Source organism: Erinaceus europaeus, chromosome 2, assembly GCF_950295315.1.
Source record: "Erinaceus europaeus chromosome 2, mEriEur2.1, whole genome shotgun sequence".
NCBI classification, from domain to species: domain Eukaryota; kingdom Metazoa; phylum Chordata; class Mammalia; order Eulipotyphla; family Erinaceidae; genus Erinaceus; species Erinaceus europaeus.
This window is the reverse complement of record NC_080163.1, coordinates 77438260-77460174: the sequence shown is the minus strand read 5'-3', so window position 1 is coordinate 77460174 and position 21915 is coordinate 77438260. Positions and strand designations below refer to the sequence as shown.

Sequence of the window (21915 nt, the reverse complement as noted above, 5' to 3'; positions counted from 1 at the left end):
TGGATTGATTGTGATCTGTTTCACTTAGTGGTGAAAATGTCAAGTCAGAATGAATATTCATGTAGCTCCTGGAAAGGGGGAGAAGGCAAAATCAATAAGCTAAACACTCTCCTTAATAATGGGACTTCTTTCCTCTAAGGCAATCCTCACCCCACCCCCCATCCCCAGGAACTTGATATTTCTGTGTCTGATGTTGGTCCTGCTATCTTAGTTAAAAATAAATAAATAAATAAATGATTTCATAGAAAGCCTAAGGACAGATTTCCTGGATATGGGAAAAGGGTTATGTTAGCATGGTTCTTTCTAAGCATTTATTAATTCCAAGGACTTATACCCTTGATCCTTTAAAGCTTTATTAAGACTACACAAGACAAAAAAAGGAAATGCCACATATTTGGTCCTAGCTAGCAATTCATTTACACTGTAATGTTGCAAAAGCTATTCAAACCTGTGTGTGTGTCTATGTAATTGTATGAAATGTTCCATTCTCTTTAGAAATACTGCACAGAAAAACAATTGATGACATAAATGTTTTGTCAGGTAAGATTAGAATTTGAAGGCAGCTACTCCCAATTCATTATTTTGGTGCTGGTTTAAATTAAATTTAATAAACTTACTTTTCCTAAGCATACTCAACTCTCCTACCATTCTACATATATGGTTTCAGAAGAGCTCCACAAACCATTTTTTTTTCCTAACTTGCTGGCATGGGTCAAACTTCAAGAGCATAGTACATCCTTGGCGCATAGACATTTTTAATAGAAACTAACGTGTGACTCCTATTGCTTGTGTCTATGTTTTCCAGGCACCTATTAAAAATGAACAAGAGCAGTTCTGATTTGGAAAAAGTGAGCCAAGGCTCTGCAGAGAGCCTCAGCCCATCCTTCAGAGGTATACACGTCAGCTTCACCACGGGATCCACGGACAGCCTGGCCTCAGACACTAGGACCTGCAGTGATGGAGGTAACAAACTTGATCTCTCAGGTCTGCAAGGTCAGATGTGGGTTAATTGCCATGATGTGGGAAGACTGCATTGGGTCTCCTGTCATGGTCTTACTTTCCCCCTAAAGTAGATAGGCACAGTTAGAGTTAAATCCTTATTGAATATGTGATGATGTGCCACATCCCAAATTGTCCTCTTCAATTACACATGTATCATCCATGTGGCAGCAAGGTGGGAGGAGATTGGGTTGAAAACATTTTGAAAGACCCTGGACTATTTGCTTCATGACAAACCTTTCTATTGGTTTGTTCTTTAGTTTCTGGCTCAGAATTACTTCTCAGGAGATTTGGGTAGATGCCAGCAAGAAGTTTTTACCCTCTGTCTGTCTCATGTTCACATACGTACATGCACACACATGGGCCCAGCTGGGACCTGCATAAGTAACTGTTGAATTAAAATATGACAGTTTTATCAAACACCATCCCTCCACTTTCTGAATTAGACTCTACTGCATAATATGTAATTATCTTGGTAGACATATTGGGAAGTGTGTGTATCCTCTCCTGCATTTTTTTTTTAATTTGTATGTTGGGTTTTGACATATTTTAGAATGAATTCCTTTCTCTTTTTTTTTTCATTTTTATTGGGGGGCAGCTAATGGTTTACAGTACAGCTGCTGACACATGGGTACAATTTCTCATCTCCGCCTTGTATCATGCAACAGGGCCTCAAGATTCCCTCCACCACCTACCTCTCTCTTCATCTTCCTCCCTGAGAGTCCTTTGCTTAGTGCAATGCACCATGCCCTGTCCAAGTTTCACTTTGTGATTTCCCTCTTTTACCTTGTTTCTTAAGTTCCACCTATAAGTGTGATCATTCAGTATTTGTCCTTTTTTTTTTTTTACTTATTTCACTAAAATGATGTTTTGAAATTTCATTCAAGATGAGGCAAAGGAGATGAATTCATGATTTCAACAGCTGAGTAGTATTCCATTATGTATATACTAGGTTGTCAGGAAAATTATTACATTTTTCTATTTTTTTTAATGCCAAAATAAATCATGACTTTTGGGACAATGAGATATATCTCAATTTTCTTAGCCACTCATCTATCATGGGACATCTGGGTTACTTCCAGATTTGGGCTATTAAAAATTTTTCTGCAGTGAACATAGTATGTATACTTAGATCTCAGTGTTCTGAGAAAAATTACTGGACCAGAGGGTGGGTCCATTTCTAGTGTTCTGAGAAATCTCCAGACTGTTTTCCATTAGGGGGTGAACCAATTTACAGTCCTGCCGTCAGTTCAGAAGTGTCCCTCTTCTCTCACATTCTCTCCAACATATGTTGTTTCTATCCTTTGACATTCTCACAGGCTTAAATTAATTATCTTCTTCTTGTCTTTTTTTTTTCCATTTCTCTGATAATCAGTGACTTTGAGTACTTTCTCATGTGTCTGTTGGCCCTCTGGATCTCTGCCACAAAGAGGCTTCTGTCTATGTCCTCTACCAATTTTCTTATGGGGTTACTTGGTTCTTTGTTGCTAAATTTACTGAGTTCTTTAGGTATTTTGATTATTAGTCCTTTATCTGAGGTATGTTGTATAAAGATCTCCCATCCTGTAGGATGTCTTTCCGTTTGGATGATGGTAGCTTGTGCTGAGCAGTTATTCAGTTTTTCTTTTTTTTCTTTTTTTTTTTTACTTATAAAAAGGAAGCATTGATAAAACCATAGGGTAAGAGGGGTACAACTCCACACAATTCCTACCACCAGATCTCATATCCCATCCCCTCCCCAGATAGTTTTCCTATTCTTTAACCCTCTGGGAGTATGGACCCAGGGTCATTGTGGGATGCAGAAGGTGGAAGGTTTGGCTTCTGTAATTGCTTCCCTGCTGAACATGGGCATTAACAGATCAGTCTATACTCCCAGCCTGCCTCTCTCTTTCCCTAGTAGGGTGGGGCTCTGAGGAAGCTGAGTTCCAGGACACATTGGTGCGGTTGTCTGTCCAGGGAAGTTTGTTTGGATGATGTCACTTTTGCTGAGCAGCAGCCTGTCAGTTTGATGTAGTCCCATTGGTTTATTTTTGTTTATTTTGCAGTTGGACTTGAGTCTTTGAAAACATTTTTGAATTGTGTTCTTCCAATGTTTTCCTATATGCTTTTTGATAGTTTCTGATCTAAGGTCCATGTCTTTGATCTACTTGGAGTTGACTCTTGTGCAGAGTGATATGTGGTAGCCACATTTAATTTAATTGCTCATTTTTAGCCTAGTTCTCCTAACAACACTTGTTGAAGAGATTCTCTTTTTCTATTTAGTGTTTTGATCCACATTCTCAAAAATTAGTTGTTTCTAAGTATGGGGGTTTCTTTCTAACCTTTTAATTTTATTCCACTGTTCTGTGTAGCATGAATTCCTTTTTTTTAAATTGATTTAATAAGACCATAGGATAAGAGGGATACAATTCCACACAGTTCCCACCACCAGAACTCTGCATCTCATCCCCTCCCCTGACAGCTTTCCTATTCTTTATCCCTCTGGAAGCATAGACCCAGGATCATTATGGGGTGCAGAAGGTGGGAGGTCTAGCTTCTGTAATTGCTTCTCCACTGGACATGAGTGTTGCCAGGTTGATCCATACTCCCAGCCTGTCTTTTTATCTTTCACTAATGGGACAGGGCTCTGGGGAGGTAGGGTTCCAGGAATTCCTTTCTTATTCTTTTTTTTAATTATTATTTTTTGTAATTTTATTTATTTATTTTACCTTTTGTTGTCCTTGTCTTTTTATTGTTGTTGTAGTTATTATTGTTGTTGTTACTGATGTTGTCGTTGTTGGATAGGACAGAGAGAAATGGAGAGAGGAGGGGAAGACAGAGAGGGGGGAGAGAAAGACAGACACCTGCAGACCTGCTTCACCACCTGTGAAGCGAGCCCCTGCAGGTGGGGAGCCGGGGGCTCGAACCGGGATCCTAACGCTGGTCCTTATGCATTGCGCCACCTGTGCTTAACCTGCTGCGCCACCGACGGCTCCCTCCTTTCTTATTCTTATGGAACTGTTTATTCTCACTACACATTTTTGGATTAGAGGGTTCCACTGTCAGTACTGTCACCAAAATTTTTCTGTCTAAGTGATAGGCACTGCTAAGACAAAAACATGTATTCTAAGACAATCTTTGATGTCTTCTAATGGGAAACTTCTAATAACTCTGACTTGAAAATGGGAAATTTCTTAGCTGTGATGTGACCAAAAGTTTTTGTATGTGTGTGAGCTTTTTTCCTGCAAATTTTCCTAGGTTATATCTTCTTTCCTTTTCCCACCCAGTTGTGCAAAACTTCCATGAGGCAGATTGTTCCCTCAAGGGCTGGGCTGAACACATGAAGTATCTGAGCCCGTGGTGGTCAGGCTGCCCCATTCTTGGGCAGTAGGGCCATTTGTGAAGCAGTAGTCTGAAATGAAGTTCTTCATTGGCCACTAGCTAGCTGGTGTTGATGAGAACCAGGCTAACTTGCCTTAGCAATTGGCTTCTCAGAACCAGCAAAGCCTGATGGTTGCTCTAAGGTTCTTTAGGTATAACTAAGAAGGGGGAAAAAAGACAGTCTACCAGCAGTGGCAGAATTATGTAGGCATGAAGGTCCAGGTAAGCCCTTGTGGCAAAAAATAAATACGTATTTTTAAAGCATGAGACTTCATCTGATTTGGTTAGAATTGAGGAAGTACAAGGAAGAGGAGAGGGCTTTGTGTGTTAAGGAACCAATAAAAGAAAAGCAAAGGCTGTGATCCAGGAAGTGGCACAGTGGATAAAACACTGGACTCTCAAGCATGGGGTCCCCAGCAGCACATGTACCAGAGTGATGCCTGGTTCTTTCTCTCTTTCGCATCTTCTTCATGAATAAATAAATAAAATCTTAAAAATAAAAAATAAAAAGAGCAAAGGTACAGGCTAACAGTGCAGATCAGGGAAAGGATAGGAACAGCCTGACCTGCTTCTAAAAACAGGTGCGAGTAAGTGGGGCACAGAGTTGGTCCTTGCACATGATAACATGTATGCTCAATGGGTACACCACCACCTTGCCCCCAGTATACTTCTTTGTTTTTTAAATCAGGTTTTAGATCTCTAGAGAGAATCATTTTTCTTTGCTGCTTCTGTATATGGCTTTAAACCAAGAACCATGCTATGAAGCTGTCAATAAACCAAAGTTGGTGTTATGGTGGAAAGCAAAAGGCTGAGTTGGAAAAGCCCTCAAAAGTAATTTGTAAAAAATGGAAATAGGGTGAGTCGGGCGGTGGCGCAGCGGGTAAAGCGCACGTGGCGCAAATCGCCAGGACCTGCGTAAGGATCCCAGTTCGAGCCCCCGGCTCCCCACCTGCAAGGGAGTCGCTTCACAAGCGGTGAAGCAGGTCTGCAGGTGTCGATGTCTTTCTCTCCTCCTTTCTGTCTTCCCCTCCTCTCTCCATTTCTTTCTGTCCTATCCAACAACAATGACATTAATAACCTCAACAATGTTAAACAACAAGGGCAACAAAAAGTAAAATAAATAAATAAAAACTTAATTTAAAAAAAAAATGGAAATAGGGAACCACTGGGGTTTATGATACCATAGTGATAGCTAGCTTGGAAAAAATTCCCCTTGCAATATATATATTTCATCATCAGTGAGTTATTCAATGGAAGTGCACTTCAAAGTCTGAACTGTTACATCAGTACAAAGTATTTGCTTTTTTTCCCCCACCATCTCATTTTCTTTCCAAGGAATACCTTTTTTTCCCATTTATTTTTATTTTATTTTATTTTATTTTTTGTTAGGACAGAGTGAAACTAGGAGAGAAAGTGGAGATAGGGAAAGAAAGGGGGGGGGGAATCGGCAGCACTGCTTTATTGCTCTTGAAGCTTTTCCCCTGCAGGTAGGGACTGAGGGCTTGAACCCTGGTCCTTGTACATGATAACATGTATGCTCAATGGATGCACCACCACCCGGCCCCCAGTACTCTTTTAAAAAATAATAATAAATATGGCAGGTTTTAGATGTCTAGAGAGAATCATTTTTCTTTGCTGCTTCATATATGACTTTAAACCAAGAACCATGCTATGAAACTGTCAATAAACCAAAAGGGGGGCTCTCTCTCTTTATTCAGCCATCCTTCTTATATTTATTCATCTTTTGAACATTTATCTAGATAATATCCAGATCCACTGCTCTTCAAATGTAAGAAATCATTCAGCTTTTATCATTAATCAAGAACAACTTGTTTTAGATGTTGTTTAACAATGATTTTTCATTCCCATGATCCCTTACTCACTTTTACCACATTTACCCATCAAACCTTTTTTGTTTTGTTTTATTTAAAAAATATGTCAATTAGTGATTTATGAGACTACAAGTTAATAGGAATGTACATCAACACCATTCCCACCACCAAATTGTGGGAGAGAGGAGGGGAAGACAGAAAGGAGGAGAGAAAGACATCGACACCTGCAGACCTGCTTCACCGCTTGTGAAGCGACTCCCTTGCAGGTGGGGAGCCGGGGGCTCGAACTGGGATCCTTACGCAGGTCCTGGCGATTTGCGCCACGTGCGCTTTACCCGCTGCGCCACCGCCCGACTCACCCTATTTCCATTTTTTACAAATTACTTTTGAGGGCTTTTCCAACTCAGCCTTTTGCTTTCCACCATAATCCCACCCCCTATGAAACTGAATATCTACCCTCACCCTCCACCCAGAGATTTTTGCTTTGGTGTAGCACTCCAAACTCAGTCAGATCCTGCTTTGAGTTTCCCTTTCTGTTATTCTTTCTCAACTTCTGTTTTATGAGTGGGATCACTTATACTTATCTTTATCTTTCTGACTTATCTCACTTAACATAATTCCTTCTAGCTCCATCCAAGATGGGTCAGAGAAGGTGGGTTCTTTATTCTTAATAGTTGTGTAGTATTCCATTGTGTATATATACCACAGCTTTCTCAGCCATTCATCTGTTGTTGGGCATCTGGTTTGCTTCCAGGTTTTAGCTATTATGAATTGTGCTGCAATGAACATAGGTGTACACATATCATTTTGGTTGGATGTTGTGGAGTCCTTAGGATATATCCCTAGGAGAACAATTATTGGGTCATATGGAAGGTCCATCTCTAGCCTTATGAGGGTTCTCCAGACTGCTCTCCACAGAAGTTGGACCAATTTACATCCCCACCAGCAGTGTAGAAGAGTTCCTTTGTCCCCACAACCTCTCCAGCATCCATCAAACCTTTTGTTACTATTGGATCTCTAGTTCTGAAACTGAAAGAATGCATCAACACAGGAAAAGTAGAACTAGTTCAAGCTACAATTTCTTAAAAATATAATGTCATGTTCCCTCTCCAGTGTTATATATTTAGTCAAAATACAACATCGCATTTCCTTAGTAAGAATTCACTACTGAGGACCTTGAAGGTGGCTCAGTGTTATGGAGTACATGCCTTTCACATGGGAGGCCCTCAGTTTGATCCCTGACACCACATGAAAAGAATATGAGCAGCACCAAAGATAAGAATGATGAAGCTCCATGGATGGTGGAGCAGTGCTTTGGTGTCTCTCTCTCTCCTGCTCTCTTTCGCATTCTCTCGATCTATGTCTGAAAACAAGGACCAATGAGATAGCTCACCTAGGAGCACCTCTATTTTGCCTTGCACACAACCCAGGTTCAAGCTTGGCCCCTGTCACTCCGGTGCGAGCTTCCGTTCTATGGTGTCTTTCCTTTTTACCTGGAAAAGTCAGCACATGGTGGTAAATCCCCAGTAATGGGGGGAAAAAATTGAATAAAAAATTGGGCCAGAAAGCTATTTCAGCACTACCAAGCATTTTGGAGGCCTTAAGTTCAGTCCCTGATACCACATAAAGAAAAACAAAGACAATTTTTAAAAATGGTGCATTTTTGTTGAGCTTTGCACACTTATTATTGTCTGAACTGAATGATTTGAAGACAAAATCTTATCAGGGTATATCATAGTAGTAGTTTGTATACATTTCTTAGAAACTCATCATGGTTAGTGGTTAAAGTTTGTCCTCTACTATTTAAGTTTTATGGGAAAAAAAAAAAACCTTAAACTTCTAAGTAAAGCAAACATCATGGAAATTCATAGCAGTTGCAATTTTAAACTGTTTTCTAATTTCATGTTTACAAAGTACCATTTTTGTATCAGTGTTCATTTCACCCCTCTCTGTGTACATGGTCTTTATTACTTCTCCAAGCACATCTGTTGCCCCATTTGCCCATGTGGGCAGTTCACTTAACAGTGAGTCACTCACTGGCAGGAAGAATCTGTCTCTGCAGTTGTTTGATTTATGCTTGGTTTGGGACCGACTCATGAATGCTACAAAGAAGAGTGTTGTCTGTGCTGAGTATATACTAGTAATAATGATTATCTAAATGACTGTCAGAGTAGTTCACCTGCCCTGCCAAGTACATGGTCCAGGTTTAAGCCTGGCACCACATGGGAATGCCAGAGTTCCAGGGGAGCCGTGGTGCTGTAGTGTCTTTGTTTTTTTTTTTTTTCTGTGTAAGTGAAAAAGTTCAGTCTTGGATGAATGAAACCATGATGAACATGGGCCCAGTTCCATAATAAAATAAGTGGTCACAGAGGGGAAATAAATAAATAAATAAATAAATAAATAAATAAATAATCATCTGGAGGCTCTTATGCCTTAGATGGTTGCCTTTAACTATGTGAATTTCATATATGAAGAACAGTTTCATTTTTTTTTTATTTAGGAGAACATCAAAATTCAAGTTTTATAGTTTAACATATCCATGGATGCTAGATTCTCATAGTTATAGGAAATTAGAGAGTGTTCATTAACATATGTCACAGATCAGAGGTCTGATTCATACACTGAATACAGGTACCATGTGTTGTTATTCTTACTATTATTATGATGATGATTATTATGATTATAGAGAGAAAACCACAGATACATACATTAAATTAAATATTTTGACTGTGCAGTTTGATTTTTTCTCAATAATAATTCCATATATATATAAATTCAATCAGTGATTTGATATTTATTTGTTAATTGTAAACTATGTGCTCAGTACATTCCTAGATATTGAAGAAAGAAAGAAAAAAAGAAAGAGAGAGAGAGAAAGAAAGCGAAAGAAAGAAAGAAAGAAAGAAAGAGAAATGAAGGAAGGAAAGAAGGAAGGAAGGAAGGAAGGAAGGAAGGAAGGAAGGAAGGAAGGAAGGAAGGAAGGAAGGAAGGAAGGAAGGGAAAAAGTAAAGACTTCCTTCTTTGGGAAGTCCTCATTCTACTGAAGAGAGATGGAGTAAGAGGAAGATAATGAAAAATGTGACTAATGGTCACATGCCAGTCAGTGTTTTGGGGAAACCTTCAGCCAGGAAAAGAGCAGGGAGGGGGGAAAATGGTCAAGGGAAGTCGCAGTCTACAAAAATTTAACTCAGAATGATTGATAGTCTCACCTTTACCAAGCCCCACTGGAGTCTCTGTAAGAAGGGAATGTGTCTTTTACACAGATAAACCTGAAAGAAGTATCTCAGACTCAAAAACTTGTTTTGTACACCAGGAGATAGCTCACCCAGTAGAGCTCACACTTTACCAATGCATGAGCATCCACTTTAAGTCCCCAGCTACCATGTAGGAGCACCATGCAAAGGGGACACTTCAGGAGCGGTGAAACAATGTTCTCTCTAATCTCCCTCCCTCTCTGTATTTTACCTTCTTTTACCTTTAAGGGAGGAGTTGGGGAAGAAGTCTCTCGGGGGTGGTGGGATCATGTCGGCATGGAGCCCCAGTGAAGCACTCACAACAAAATTAATTTGGTTTTTGGCTATTAAAAAGACTTGTTAAAGCACCTGACCCTAAATTTCAAGTCAATGTATTACATTAGTGTTTTGCTCCAACACTATATATGCCCTTCTTAAAGGAGACAGACTTCAGTGATAGATTCTATTCTCGGAGATCCATTTCTGAAGGATCTTTTCTGAAGAATCCTCATTTCATCTCAAAGTCGTTTTTAAGATGTTCTGTAACTGGAGCAGAGCTTTTAGAATATTATTAAAGTGGGAATCAGGCGGTAGTGCACTGGTGGCACAAAGTGCAAGGTCCGGCATAAGGATCCCAGTTTGAATGCCCAGCTCCCCACCTGCAGAGGAGTCGCTTCACAGGCGGTGAAGCAGGTCTGCAGATGTCTATCTTTCTCTCCTCCTCTCTGTCTTCCCCTCCTCTCTCCACTTCTCTCTCTGTCCTATCCAACAACAACAACATCAATAATAACTACAACAATAAAAACAGGCAACAAAATGGAATAAATAAAAGAATATTATTAAAGTGAAGCTTTTTCTTAAACTACTCCTTTTAAGCTGAATTTTAAAATATTACTTTCACAAAGTCAACACATGATTATGATAAAAAAAAACCATTGATAACAATAAAATAAAAACAGTGGAGAAAGAAGTAAACTGGAACACTCAGTCTTCAAACACCCTCATTATAGCTCCTTCCATAATGATAAGGCTTTTGTTGTGTCATCAAAGTAATATTTACCCATATTTTAAATACCATGAAATTTAATTCTCCCCATTTTATACTTAGTAGATCTCAAAATTTTTCATCCTGGAGCCTCTTAAGTCTACCCCAGTTTTAATGTGACATTTTTTTATTGTGTGAGATAAGCTCTTCTCTTATCAGTGCATGTTAGGTTATGCTTTCTACAAGGCTACAGTGAGGTCCTGTAATACACATTGAAATAATTTGGTGAACGTCATCTGTAAGGTAAATTATTAGAACAAGTGGAATTGATGGGTCAAATTGTATATGCATTTTAAGTAGATGTTTCCAAAGTATCTTCTAAAAACCACCTTTTATATTCCCATCGGCAGCATGTGCAAGTATTTTAACCTAGCTTGATCTACTGTTAATTTGAAAGAAACCTTTGATGATTGTGTTATAAGAAGGCAGAGCATATTTTCCATGAGTCTGTTTTCCAAACCAAGATGGCACTTTTCTTTTTTGCATGTAAATTGCATTCACGTCTTGATTATTGTTTTCAGGGATGAACAAGTGGTCCAGAGAGACTCCTCATAAATACCACATTTTCCATCAGTTATAAACTGCTAACAGTATGCTTTCATTTTCAGACCACTTTGCCTTCTTGAATAAACCACAGTTCCTTTTAAAGGACTGCTTTGATTTTCTTTTTGAACATACAGAGTTGAGCCTAGTCTGATTGTGGAACCAAACAAGTGATTGCACAATCTTTCCTTTGGAGGAAAATGTTACAGGTGAGAATAGACCATCCCTTTCACCTCCACCCTCCACCTCTTCTGAGGAGAAAAGTGGAGGCTTGGCAAAAACCTGCAAGGCTGCCTCCACTGATTAATTTAGTTTGCTCAACTTTAACATGAGGGGATTGAACACCAATGAGCATTGGTAAGGCTTTATCTGCTCTGTGCCCTATGCCTTGAACTTAGGAAGTTCTGGAGAAGTAATGAGTGGGTGAATGGGCAAATCGTAACAGTCATTTCCAACTGTACAGATCTATCACTCTTGTATTCGAAAATGACCCATAGATTCATAATGTTTCTAACAAAAAGAAATTCTGTTTGTTTCACTGTACTGGAAGCTGGAGAGTTGTCCAACACCAAGCAAAAAAGTTTGCAGGTTGGGAACTCTTAACTGGCACTCTGCCTTTTGTTGAGGCCCAACTTCTGTCAGAAGGCAGAGCTGTGCACTCATTGAGTCAAATAGCACTCATACACTGGGATCCAAACTGGACCAACCACTTCCTCCATAAGCTCAGCTCTCATTTTGGCTGTGGAGAACAATGAAAGTACCTATTAAAACCCAGCAGGACTCTATAATAAGGAAAACCTCACTGTACTGTTTGAACTTTTGGCCTGCATTTCTGCATAAAGTTTAAGCTATTTTCCTCAACCCTTAAAATCCTGATTTCTTTTCTCAGCTTTCCAAATAGAATGACATTAACTCCCCTCCATGTTTTCTAAGATCCCATCAGATGCACCATAACTTGTATGTCATTTTCCACTAGAAACATTTTCCTTTCTTTAAAACACACCCACTGCAGAGATACAGGGGTGTTCTATTTCATAGCCAGCTATTGGCTTTCTGTGCAGAATTGGAAATTGGAAGGGAAACTTAGGATCTGGGACTTGGAACCTTGGCCCACTTAATATGCAAAGTCATTTTTAAAACCTACCCAAAAGGTAACTGTGATGTAGGCAAAGTTCCCAGAAAAAATGGTTTCCATTCTTACCCCCCTTTACACTCTTAATTGTAAGCCAAAAATTGGAAACAGAGTAATCTAATACCAGCATAAAACCAGGACATATTTTAATTTGTCTCGGGTCCCATTAGCTCTAAGTTCTGAGATCATGGACTGTTGGCTAAAGTTTTCAGGACGTTTTAGGCACACTTTCTGAACCAGTGGTGTGTATGTAGATTTCAAAATTATTTTAGGTATAAATGCATAATTGTTTCTTCTTTTTTTCTGGCTCTTCTAAATGCAGTATGCCAGCCACTGCAAATAGCAAAAATTTAGCTGCATCTGACCATCTATATTTATGTTTTTAAACAGTTTCCCTCAAATAAGAGTCAAGGGAAAAAAATGACAGAGGGGTCTGGGTAGTGGTGTACCTGGTAGAGCACCATGGCCATGCTCAAGGATGCAGGGTAATGATCCTGGTCCTCATCTGAAGGGCGAAGGCTTCATAAGTGGTGGAGCAGTGTTGCAGGTATCTTTCTGTCTCACTCTCCTTTTGTACCCCTTCCCACTCCCCTCCATTTCTCTTATCTCTATCAGAAATTTTAAAAAAGAAAAAAAACTCACCTGGAGCAGTGGATTAATTGTGAAGGCCTTAAGCCTCAGTGACAACTCTGGTGGCAATAAAAAAATATTTTAAATGAAAACAAAAAAGAGAGAGAGAGAGAAAGAAAATTGACAAAATCTGAATGGGTCTTTAGAGATGCCTTCTGATCCCATAGAAGATAGCCAGCCACTGCTTACCCCATGGTAGATATGTGAGAGTTTCCTAGGAAAGAGTCATATGCTGGTGTCCATTCTGAGTAGTCCTAAGACTGAATGAACACTGCTGAGATGTTATATGGCCCTGAATTCTCTAAGAGCTAGCAGAGTGTATTATGGGCTTCTCACCAGCTGTGATGCCACATCTGGAAAATGGTTTTATAGGCCCATAAGTTCAAAGGGCATCTCAGATCAGAAGGTAACCTATCATAGAGCTAGGTAGTGTTTTTTTTTTTTTCCCAAATGTTAAAAAAAAAAGTCACAATATGCATCTGTAATCAGTGGTTTGCTTGGAGGAAGTCCACGTTTCAGAAACCCCTAGAAGAAGCATTCTCTCTTATTCAGTGTCATCCTCTGATTAGTATGTGTTTGATGCACTGGCTTTTGAGTAAAAACTACATTAAATCACTGATAAAAAGAAAAATTGAAATTAGCCCACACACTAATCCTTGAAGTTTGTTCTCCTTTTAATACCTAGTACTCCCTGCCACACTTACCAAGTTGTTATGGAATATAGGTCTGATCAAAACCACTGACTAATGCAATTCCCACAGGAAAGTAAAGGAACACAATATAGGAGAAGGAAGAAAAGTCATTTCCAGTCATCTTTGTGCTAGTCTCTACCATAGAATCAAAAGCAGAACTTCCTCATTCTGTTTGACAATCTAGGAATTAAGTGTTATAGCCTACCAAAAATAAGTACTCCTGCTATCCTTACAGATTGGAAAGTTTATGGCAGCAGCTGTGGGAATGAGAGAGAAAGAAAGAGAGAATAAGGGGTTGAATTAAGATGGCCATCTGCCTAGAGATAATTTATTCCAGGGGCAGCTTTGAGACAAACAACATGCTAGGAAAGGTTGAAAATGGAGAGTGGCTAGAGTGAATTATAGACTGTTATTACCATGATGCAATCAGTCACTGTTTAAATGAGGGAACTAGGCCAAGTGAAGTAAATAGCTAGTTAAGAATCCATTCTGCTTCCTACTTGCAGATCAGAGTCGAGGTAGAAAGGGACACTTTGGAGACATCAAGGAGAACTGTACAAAGAAGACAAACCAGTGAAGACGAGGAAATAAACAAAAGTGCTGATGTGGTAGTGTTCAAGGAACTGATTTTCAGAAATATGTTTGGCCAATTAGACTAAATATTTCTAACTATAGACAGACTATATCTGTCTCTGGAGAGGCAGATGGAAGCATTGGCCAGGATTCTGAATACACTCCTCTCTCTACCCCAGCTCCTGTATGTTGCTAATAAAGTAAGAACCGGACTCCTTGACAGTAGTGGACTTCTACTACCCAGAAAGCAGAAAGATCAGATAATGGGACAGGGGTAGATAGCATAATGATTATGCAAAGAGACTCTCATGCCTGAGGCTCCAAAGTCCCAGGTTCAGTTCCCTGCACCACCATAAGTGAGAGCTGAGCAGTGCTCTGGCATTTCTCTCTGTTTCTTTCTCTCTCTGCATTGCTCTCAAAAATAAAATAAAATAAAATACTAAAAAAAAATAATAATAATGGTCAGATAATGGTCACACTCCCACCCAGCTGTATTCACTCCTGCTCATCATCCTGGGAGCTTGTTAGCTAAAGCATAGTGTTCTTTGAGCAGCTCATCTGTAAAGGGATTTGCTTCTTCCTTTTAATTCTAGTTGCTATGGAGTGGACCTCCTTCTCTCAGCCTCTGCTACTGAGGGGGGAGGAGAAAGAATTGTATCAGCTGATGCCCAGATCTTTATCTGTCTGTTGGGCAAGAGGAGTGGGGGACCTATGAACTCCAGGAATCCAGAGCCTGCTGAGATGAGTCATGATCAGGATCTCTGCCCTCTGACTGGCTGTTTCTTCTGTTCCCCCATTCTGACTATTAAGGAAAGAATATATGGGTGTGTAGAGCTGGCTGGTCCCAACTGCACCACTGTTGCTTGATTTATAATTAACCTGGGCCTCCTGGAAGGGATATAAATCACTCATTCAGCCTTGCTGGCAGGAGCCCCACCTGTCATTACCAACTCTGGCTGAGGTAGGAAGGAAAACTTGCAGTAATCTTGGTAAACCACTGGGAAGTTAAGGGATTGGCTAAGGACGTGGGTGAGAGGAGCATGGGAAGTATTATGCTCCTTCCTGGGCCCAGTGAGAGATGGTGAAGTTGGGAAATGTAAGTAGGTTCTTGCTGTATATGAACCTATTAGTCTCCAGCACCTCTGTTCAACAGACTGCATGCACTAACTTTGTCTGCCTCGGAGCTTTGCACCCTGGGCTGCACAGGGAGGCCTGTGCTGTCACCTGTTTTGACACTGTAGTGATCAGTGAAGCTGGGGTATGGATGTCAGCATGCACTCTACTCAGAACTAAGTGACGCCTGAGAACATATCCTTTAACTTCCTCTCCCATAGGATCCCTTCTTCCTGTGGAGCATCCCAAGTCAGAAAAGTCAGTCTTGATCTTAGGAATATTTTGCAAGTGTTATTCTTAGGAACTGTCCTCCCCCCACACTGGTTAGAGAAGACAGAGAGTGACTCCAATGGACATGGAGGGTTATTAACTATTCAGGTGCAGCCTTAGAAAGGCCACATGCATCTGAGTGAAGAAACATACAACTAGCAGACAAGCTGCTTGCCTTAGGGCTTTGACCATTTTCCTTTGACCTGTATGCTTGTTGTATTCTTTTTTAAAAAAATATTTATTTATTCCCTTTTGTTGCCCTTGTTTTATTTTGTTGTAGTTATTGTTGTTGTTGTTGATGTAGTCATTGTTGTATAGGACAGAGAGAAATGAAGAGAGGAGGGGAAGACAGAGAGGGGGAGAGAAAGATAGACACCTACAGACCTATTTCACCGCCTGTGAAGTGACTCCCCTGCAGGTGGGGAGCCAGAGGCTCAAACCAGGATCCTTATGCCAGTCCTTGTGCTTTGCACCACCTGCGCTTAACCCTCTGCACTACCACCCAACTCCCACTTGTTGTATTATTTAATTATTCTGATAAGGTGGGGAAGAAAAACAGGGGCATGATATGTCTATGATGTGGCACAGTAAGCTCATCTATTTGAATCTCAAACTCATGTTTCTGTCACATGGTAGTTTTCAGGATAATAGGATGCATTTTACAACCCACAAATATAACCAATGTCTTTTGTCCTCCTAAAAATACTTATTTAAACACTGATTACATTATTGTAGAGTCAAGCCTTGGAATGAAAGAAATGAATATTATTTCAGTTTGACCATTTTCTTATCAGTTCCATACTTGTCACCTACTTTTTTTTTTAATTGAACTCATTTCCTTGTGAAACCTCGATTTTATATGTTGCCACATAGAATAAAGTCCATTCTTGACTGACCCTGAAGTTCACCTTCTGTGTCTGTGTCCCACTCAGACAGGTCTTCTGAATGTCCCCAGTCTCTCTCTTCCCCAAGTCAAATTTAGAATCAAAGTCCATATTCCCATATACTGAATCCCAGCCAGGAAAGATACGTTTTCTCTTAAGATTGACTTCTTCATTTGTAAGTTCACATTCCTCTCCCTTCTTAGATGCCTGTGCATCTGTCCTCTCCAAACCATAAAGGTAATGTCACAATTCATAGAACTGAGGCTGGGCGGTGGTATAGCCACTAGAACACATATATTGTCACATGCAAGGACTCGGGTTCAAGCCTGAAATCCCCACCTGCAGAGAAAAGCTTCACAAATGTTGGAGCAGTGGTGCAATGTCTCTTTCTCTCTCCTTCTCTACCTCACTTTCCCCTCTTGAGTTCTCTCTGTCCTATCAAATTAACTAATTGATTAACAAACTCACAGAACTAACTCTAAAATGGAGTTTTCTGTAACTAAATTATACTCTCTAAAAACCTAACTTAAAAATATCCACAGGTGTTTAACACTGCCGTTTGCAAATACCATGTAGAAAATATTGACAACAACCTAAGTGCTCATCTAGAGGGGACTGGATAAGCAGGGTGGAATGCTTCCATGTGATGGTGCCTTATGGAATAGCTTTCAATAGGTAGAGTTGTGTGTGTGATGTGAAGAAAACAGCTCCAAGATGTAGTGTCAAGTAAAACAGTGAGCACCATTGACTCTTCCCTGTGTAAACTGTGCACATATGTTTGCTTGTGCTTTTCCAGAAAGATGTTTGAGAAAGTGCCAGCAGTGGTTTAGCATGATGAGAGGGGGAACCTGGTACTAAAGGATGAAGTAGTAGGAATACTTACTTCATGGGCATTGTTTGCCTTTTATTTTTTTGCATTTAAATTTTATTGACTGTGCATATATTATCTTTTCAAGAAATAGAAATAAAATTTACTGCTTTGACAAAAAAAAAAAAAAAAGCAGTGTCACAGGACCCTGGACCAGAGTGCATTTGTCTCTGTCCTAATTGTTTCTTTCTCTCTTTCAGGCCCATCATCTGAGCCAGCTCACTCACCTACCAGTAGTGGGAAAAAGCTCTTTGCACCTGTCCCATTCCCTTCGGGTTCCACTGAGGATGTGTCCCCTGGCAACTCCCAGCAGCAGCCCCCTCCACTCCCTCAGAAAAAGATAGTGAGCCGAGCAGCTTCCTCACCAGATGGCTTCTTCTGGACTCAAGGTTCCCCCAAGCCCAGAACAGCAAGTCCCAAGTTGAACCTCAGCCACTCAGAAACCAATGTCTGTGTCCATGAAGAGTCCCCCTTCAGCTATTCCTCCAGCCCTGGGAGCCGCCACCATCATATCTTCTCTTCTGAACCTCTGGAGAAAGCTTTCAAAGGCAATGGCCATTGGGTCCCCCCTGCAGGGCTGTTAGGTAGTAAAAACATCAGTAGGAGTTCCAGCCTCCAGAACAAAGGGGCTCCATCAGCCTCTTCTTCCCAGCTGAGTGTGTCCAGCCAGGCCTCCAGTAGCAGCACCCAGCTTCAGCTGCACAGCCTCTTGAGCAGCATCAGCAGCAAGGAGGGCACCTATGCCAAGCTAGGAGGGCTCTATGCCCAGTCTCTGGTCCGCCTTGTGGCCAAGTGTGAGGACCTCTTCATGGGCGGCCAGAAAAAGGAGCTGCACTTTAATGAGAATAACTGGTCGCTCTTCAAGCTGACCTGTAACAAGCCCTGCTGTGACTCTGGGGATGCCATTTATTACTGTGCTACATGCTCCGAGGACCCTGGCAACACCTATGCTGTGAAAGTAGGTACCACTCCCTCCTTCCATTCTATAACACAGCTGTCTGGTCTTGACTTTGACACAGTCATAACTAGAGCAAGTCATTCCACCTCTCCAAGCTTCAGGAGGATGATTGATTCCTAAGGTTCCTTTAACACATGATGCTCAATGATTTTCAGTCTCTGCTTGGCCCAGAACACAGTACAGTAAAACTTATAATATGAATATAAGATTCATTCTTTCTGAGCTTTTGAGAATGAACCTGTGATCTAGTTGGATTCAGAAAACAGTTCCCTTTCAATTTAACAGTGCACTTAAAATCATTCAGGATTTTTATTGGGCTCCTACTCTGGTGGGTATTTTATAGAAATCTGAGTATCTGGAAGTGAACAAAATGTCAAATTTATACTCCAGTAAGGGAAATTAATAATAAAGAAAGTGTTCTTCAAATGTTAGAACCAGAAGGAGCTTAGAGCTAAGCATCATCTTGAACAGCAAGATTAATAGCACTGATTAAACAGCTAGACTCAGTATATTAACTATATAACTTGGGGCTAGGTGGTATTGCACCTGGTTAAGCAAACACACTACAGTGCTCAAGTACCTGGGTTCAAACCCCTAGTCCCCACCTGTAGGGGGAAAGCTTCATTAGTAGTGAAGTAGAGCTGCAGGTGTCTCTCTGAACTACGTAACTAGATCCTCACAGGGTAAATAGTTTAACAGATAAGGAATCTAAGGCTTAAACTGATGAAGTAATATGCCACCACCAGTCGGCTAATATGGATAGAAGCTTGTTTTGCTCCTCACCAAAGCTCATGCTACCATCGAAGTTCAGTGGCTGGGAAAGTGGCTCAGCAGATATATAACACACACTTTATAAACGTGAGGTCCTTGGTTTGCTCCCCAGCACTGCACATGGTCAGTGATGCGTATCATAGAGTTTAAGACTTCTGTCAGTGATGCGGAATTAGCCACAATCTCTTCTGAACAATGCAGAAAAAAAAACATCAGTTTTCCCAGAGGATGTTGAAAAGCTGGTGTTGCTCCCCATTTCGTTAGAAATTAAAACCATCAGGAAACCAGAAGAGAGGCAGGTGGTCCTCTAAGGGAGAAAGCCAAGGGGGTCTCCTATTTGACTTTCCTAGAGACTTGGCAGCTTCAGAACTGTCTTTGTATTCAGTGAAAAGGAAATTTGGAGAATAGCTTCAGTTCTTTCAGAGTCTGGGGAACAACAATGCCAATTTGCAAATGTGCTGGGCTTGGTAATTGGGAGGTGGGGTCGGGGTGGGAAGGGGGGACTGCGATCTTTGCAGAGCATCATTTCACACATGCAGCTGTTCCATTTCATTAACACCCCCGTCTAGACAGAATACAGTCATCTGGGACCTGTAGGAGGAGGGAGCAGGGCTCCCTTCCCACACTGCCTGTCTGTCACTGAGCTCGGTTCAGCTGTGCATGGTAAGCAAGAACCAACCAGCACAGAATTCAGGCAAAGCCCCATTGACAAACGCAGGCTTGCACCTGCTCCTGTTAATGTGGGAGCCTCAAGTCCTGGGTGCAGCGACCTGCAGCAGGGAGAAGATAAAAGCTGCTGTTGCCGCCCCAGCCTGCTCCAAGAATCTTTGTCGGTGGGGGGTGGTTATTAGCTGTGTGTGCATTTTCGAAGCTGTTTCATTTCATTTTCATTGCAGTCAACTGCAACTCCAATTCAGTAATTAGGGACCTGTATTAAGTCAAATGAGCCAACTTATTTATTTAGCAGATGTGACTTAGCCCAGAGTTTTCAATCAAGAAAGAAACCATGGCTCCAAAATTTAAAAAGGACACTTGGTTCAGCAAAGAAAGTTTGAAATTTGAGCTGAACCAAAGGTATGCTATAAGTCCTAAGCCCACACCCAAACTCAGACCCAATAAGGATGAAACGATGGGAGATGGGACTGGGGGAGGCTCTCTCTTACACCTCCTCTGTTTCTCCTCCACCCGAGTAAAAGGATTTCTGGGTACCTGCCAGAGCTTGCACACTCATTAACATGCAAGGACTCATGGCACTGGAGCCCTAGACTCTGGGATGGAGGTGGTGAGGGAGCTGCTGGTCTCGCCAGGGGACCTGCTTGATGGTTTTTGAAAGGTCTCCAGCTTGGCTACCATTTGCTTTGGTCCTTCATTTACATATCGGTGTAGTATGCTGAGCCTGACCTTTGAGACATTTTTGGAAACACTTTGCAGGCCCCAGTGCAGCTGCACCATCAGGGTATGCCTGTATTTGCACACAAACTGGCCAGCCAGCTCTGGGTCTCTGGCAAGACCACAGAGCTACAGCCAGAGCTGGAGCGGTCACCATAGCAACCTCTCCTGGTACAGTGCTTCCTGCTCCCAGGCTGGGTTGGGTGCCTTGTGGATAGAGCACCTGGGCTGTTTTATTTCTGCCCACCCAGTGAGAAAGCAACTCTCACTACCCTCAACAGTCCCGCCCCATTTGTGACTTCCTCTGCTGACTTCTATTTGTAACTCCACAATTAACACCATTGTGGTGCTTTTGCCTGCATTTCTGGACATGCAGAGGGGCAGGCTGTGGTGGATTTGAATCTCTGACATGCAAATTCCCAGCTGAGGTGGAAGAAGGAGACCATCTGCCTTCTGGTTTCCTCTCTGAGCACTGTAAACAAGTGGCCTTTTTCTCCTCCTCCTCCTCCTCCTCCTCCTCCTTCTCTATTTAGTGCCTCATTCTTCACATTCTTGTGCTTTTTTGTTGGTGATTCCACTCTTTAAACCTGCCAAGATTAGCACTGAAAAAAGCTATCTGGTGTTCTCAGCACAAGATGACTGTGATGTTCCTTTGGGAGAGTAGTAGATACACTTTATTCAAGCATGAATGATCATGCTGTTAATAAACAACAGTGTCTGTTAGCAAGGTGTTTTTAAACAGAAACACACATAAAGCAAGGCTATATATTGGCCATTTGGTGGTAGTAGTACTTCCAGAAACTTGCAAGAGCTTCACAGTGCATTTCCCTGAGGAGCACGGTTCAGAATTTACTAATTCATTGTTTGTGACTGTATAATAGAACTACCACAAGTAACAAGAATGAATTGTAGCTTACCAACATTTGTAGAGTTCCTGTTCAAACCAAGGTCTTTTTTCCCCACCAGGCCCCATACTTTTGACCACTAGAAGACTTCTCAGTTGTGCCATTTGGGGCAAGTAATTTAACCTCTTGAAGCCTTGGTCTCCACCTTTGCTGTGGCATTTACCTGAACCATCAGGTTGTTTAAGGTCTCATGAGACTCTGAGTGAAAAATGCTAGTAGGCACAATGCCACACTCATGTAAGAGCAGGGTAGTGTCTGTTGTGGTTGAGAAGCCCTCAGTGAAGGGGAGTGACCCAACACATGAATGCTTTCCCCACCTGCCCACAGAAGGCACAACTCATAAGTTCCCATGCACAGTGGCTGCTGTGCATACGCAAGAGTATTTTGAAGATCCCTGCCCCCAATATTCTTTAACTGTGGCCCACAAGATTGTATTTTCCAAGTTATATACAGTTGAGTAGTGTGAAATAAGAAGTTGCCACAATGCTCATATAGTCACAATGCCACATGTAGTCCGGCTTCATTTATGTTGGTGTAACAGGAATCACTGTCTGGGATAAAATTCACTCCCCTTCTATTCTATTTCTATAATCAAGAGATTACTCCATTGATGTATTTCTTCCCCCCACATACACCCCTCCCCAATTATCTTTTAAAAAGTCTTCTCAGGAGCTGAACACTTTTTATCCCAGGTTTCATTCTGAGGTTTGTTTGTATA

General features: G+C 41.2%; 1 protein-coding gene and 1 long non-coding RNA gene across 2 annotated transcripts in view; one reads left to right on the top strand and one right to left on the bottom strand.

Annotated features, from left to right (window-relative positions):
• LOC132535839 (uncharacterized) overlaps positions 1-21915 on the bottom strand; it is a 611211-nt gene that overhangs the window by 218749 nt on the left and 370547 nt on the right. The gene's annotated exons all lie outside the window — the stretch shown is intronic.
• Positions 1-21915, top strand: part of PRAG1 (PEAK1 related, kinase-activating pseudokinase 1) — a 57708-nt gene that overhangs the window by 32485 nt on the left and 3308 nt on the right. The window contains exons 4-5 of the mRNA XM_007519955.3: positions 806-963; positions 17375-18132. Of these exons, the coding sequence (XP_007520017.1) occupies positions 806-963; positions 17375-18132 (916 nt within the window). The remainder of the gene's footprint in view (positions 1-805; positions 964-17374; positions 18133-21915) is intronic.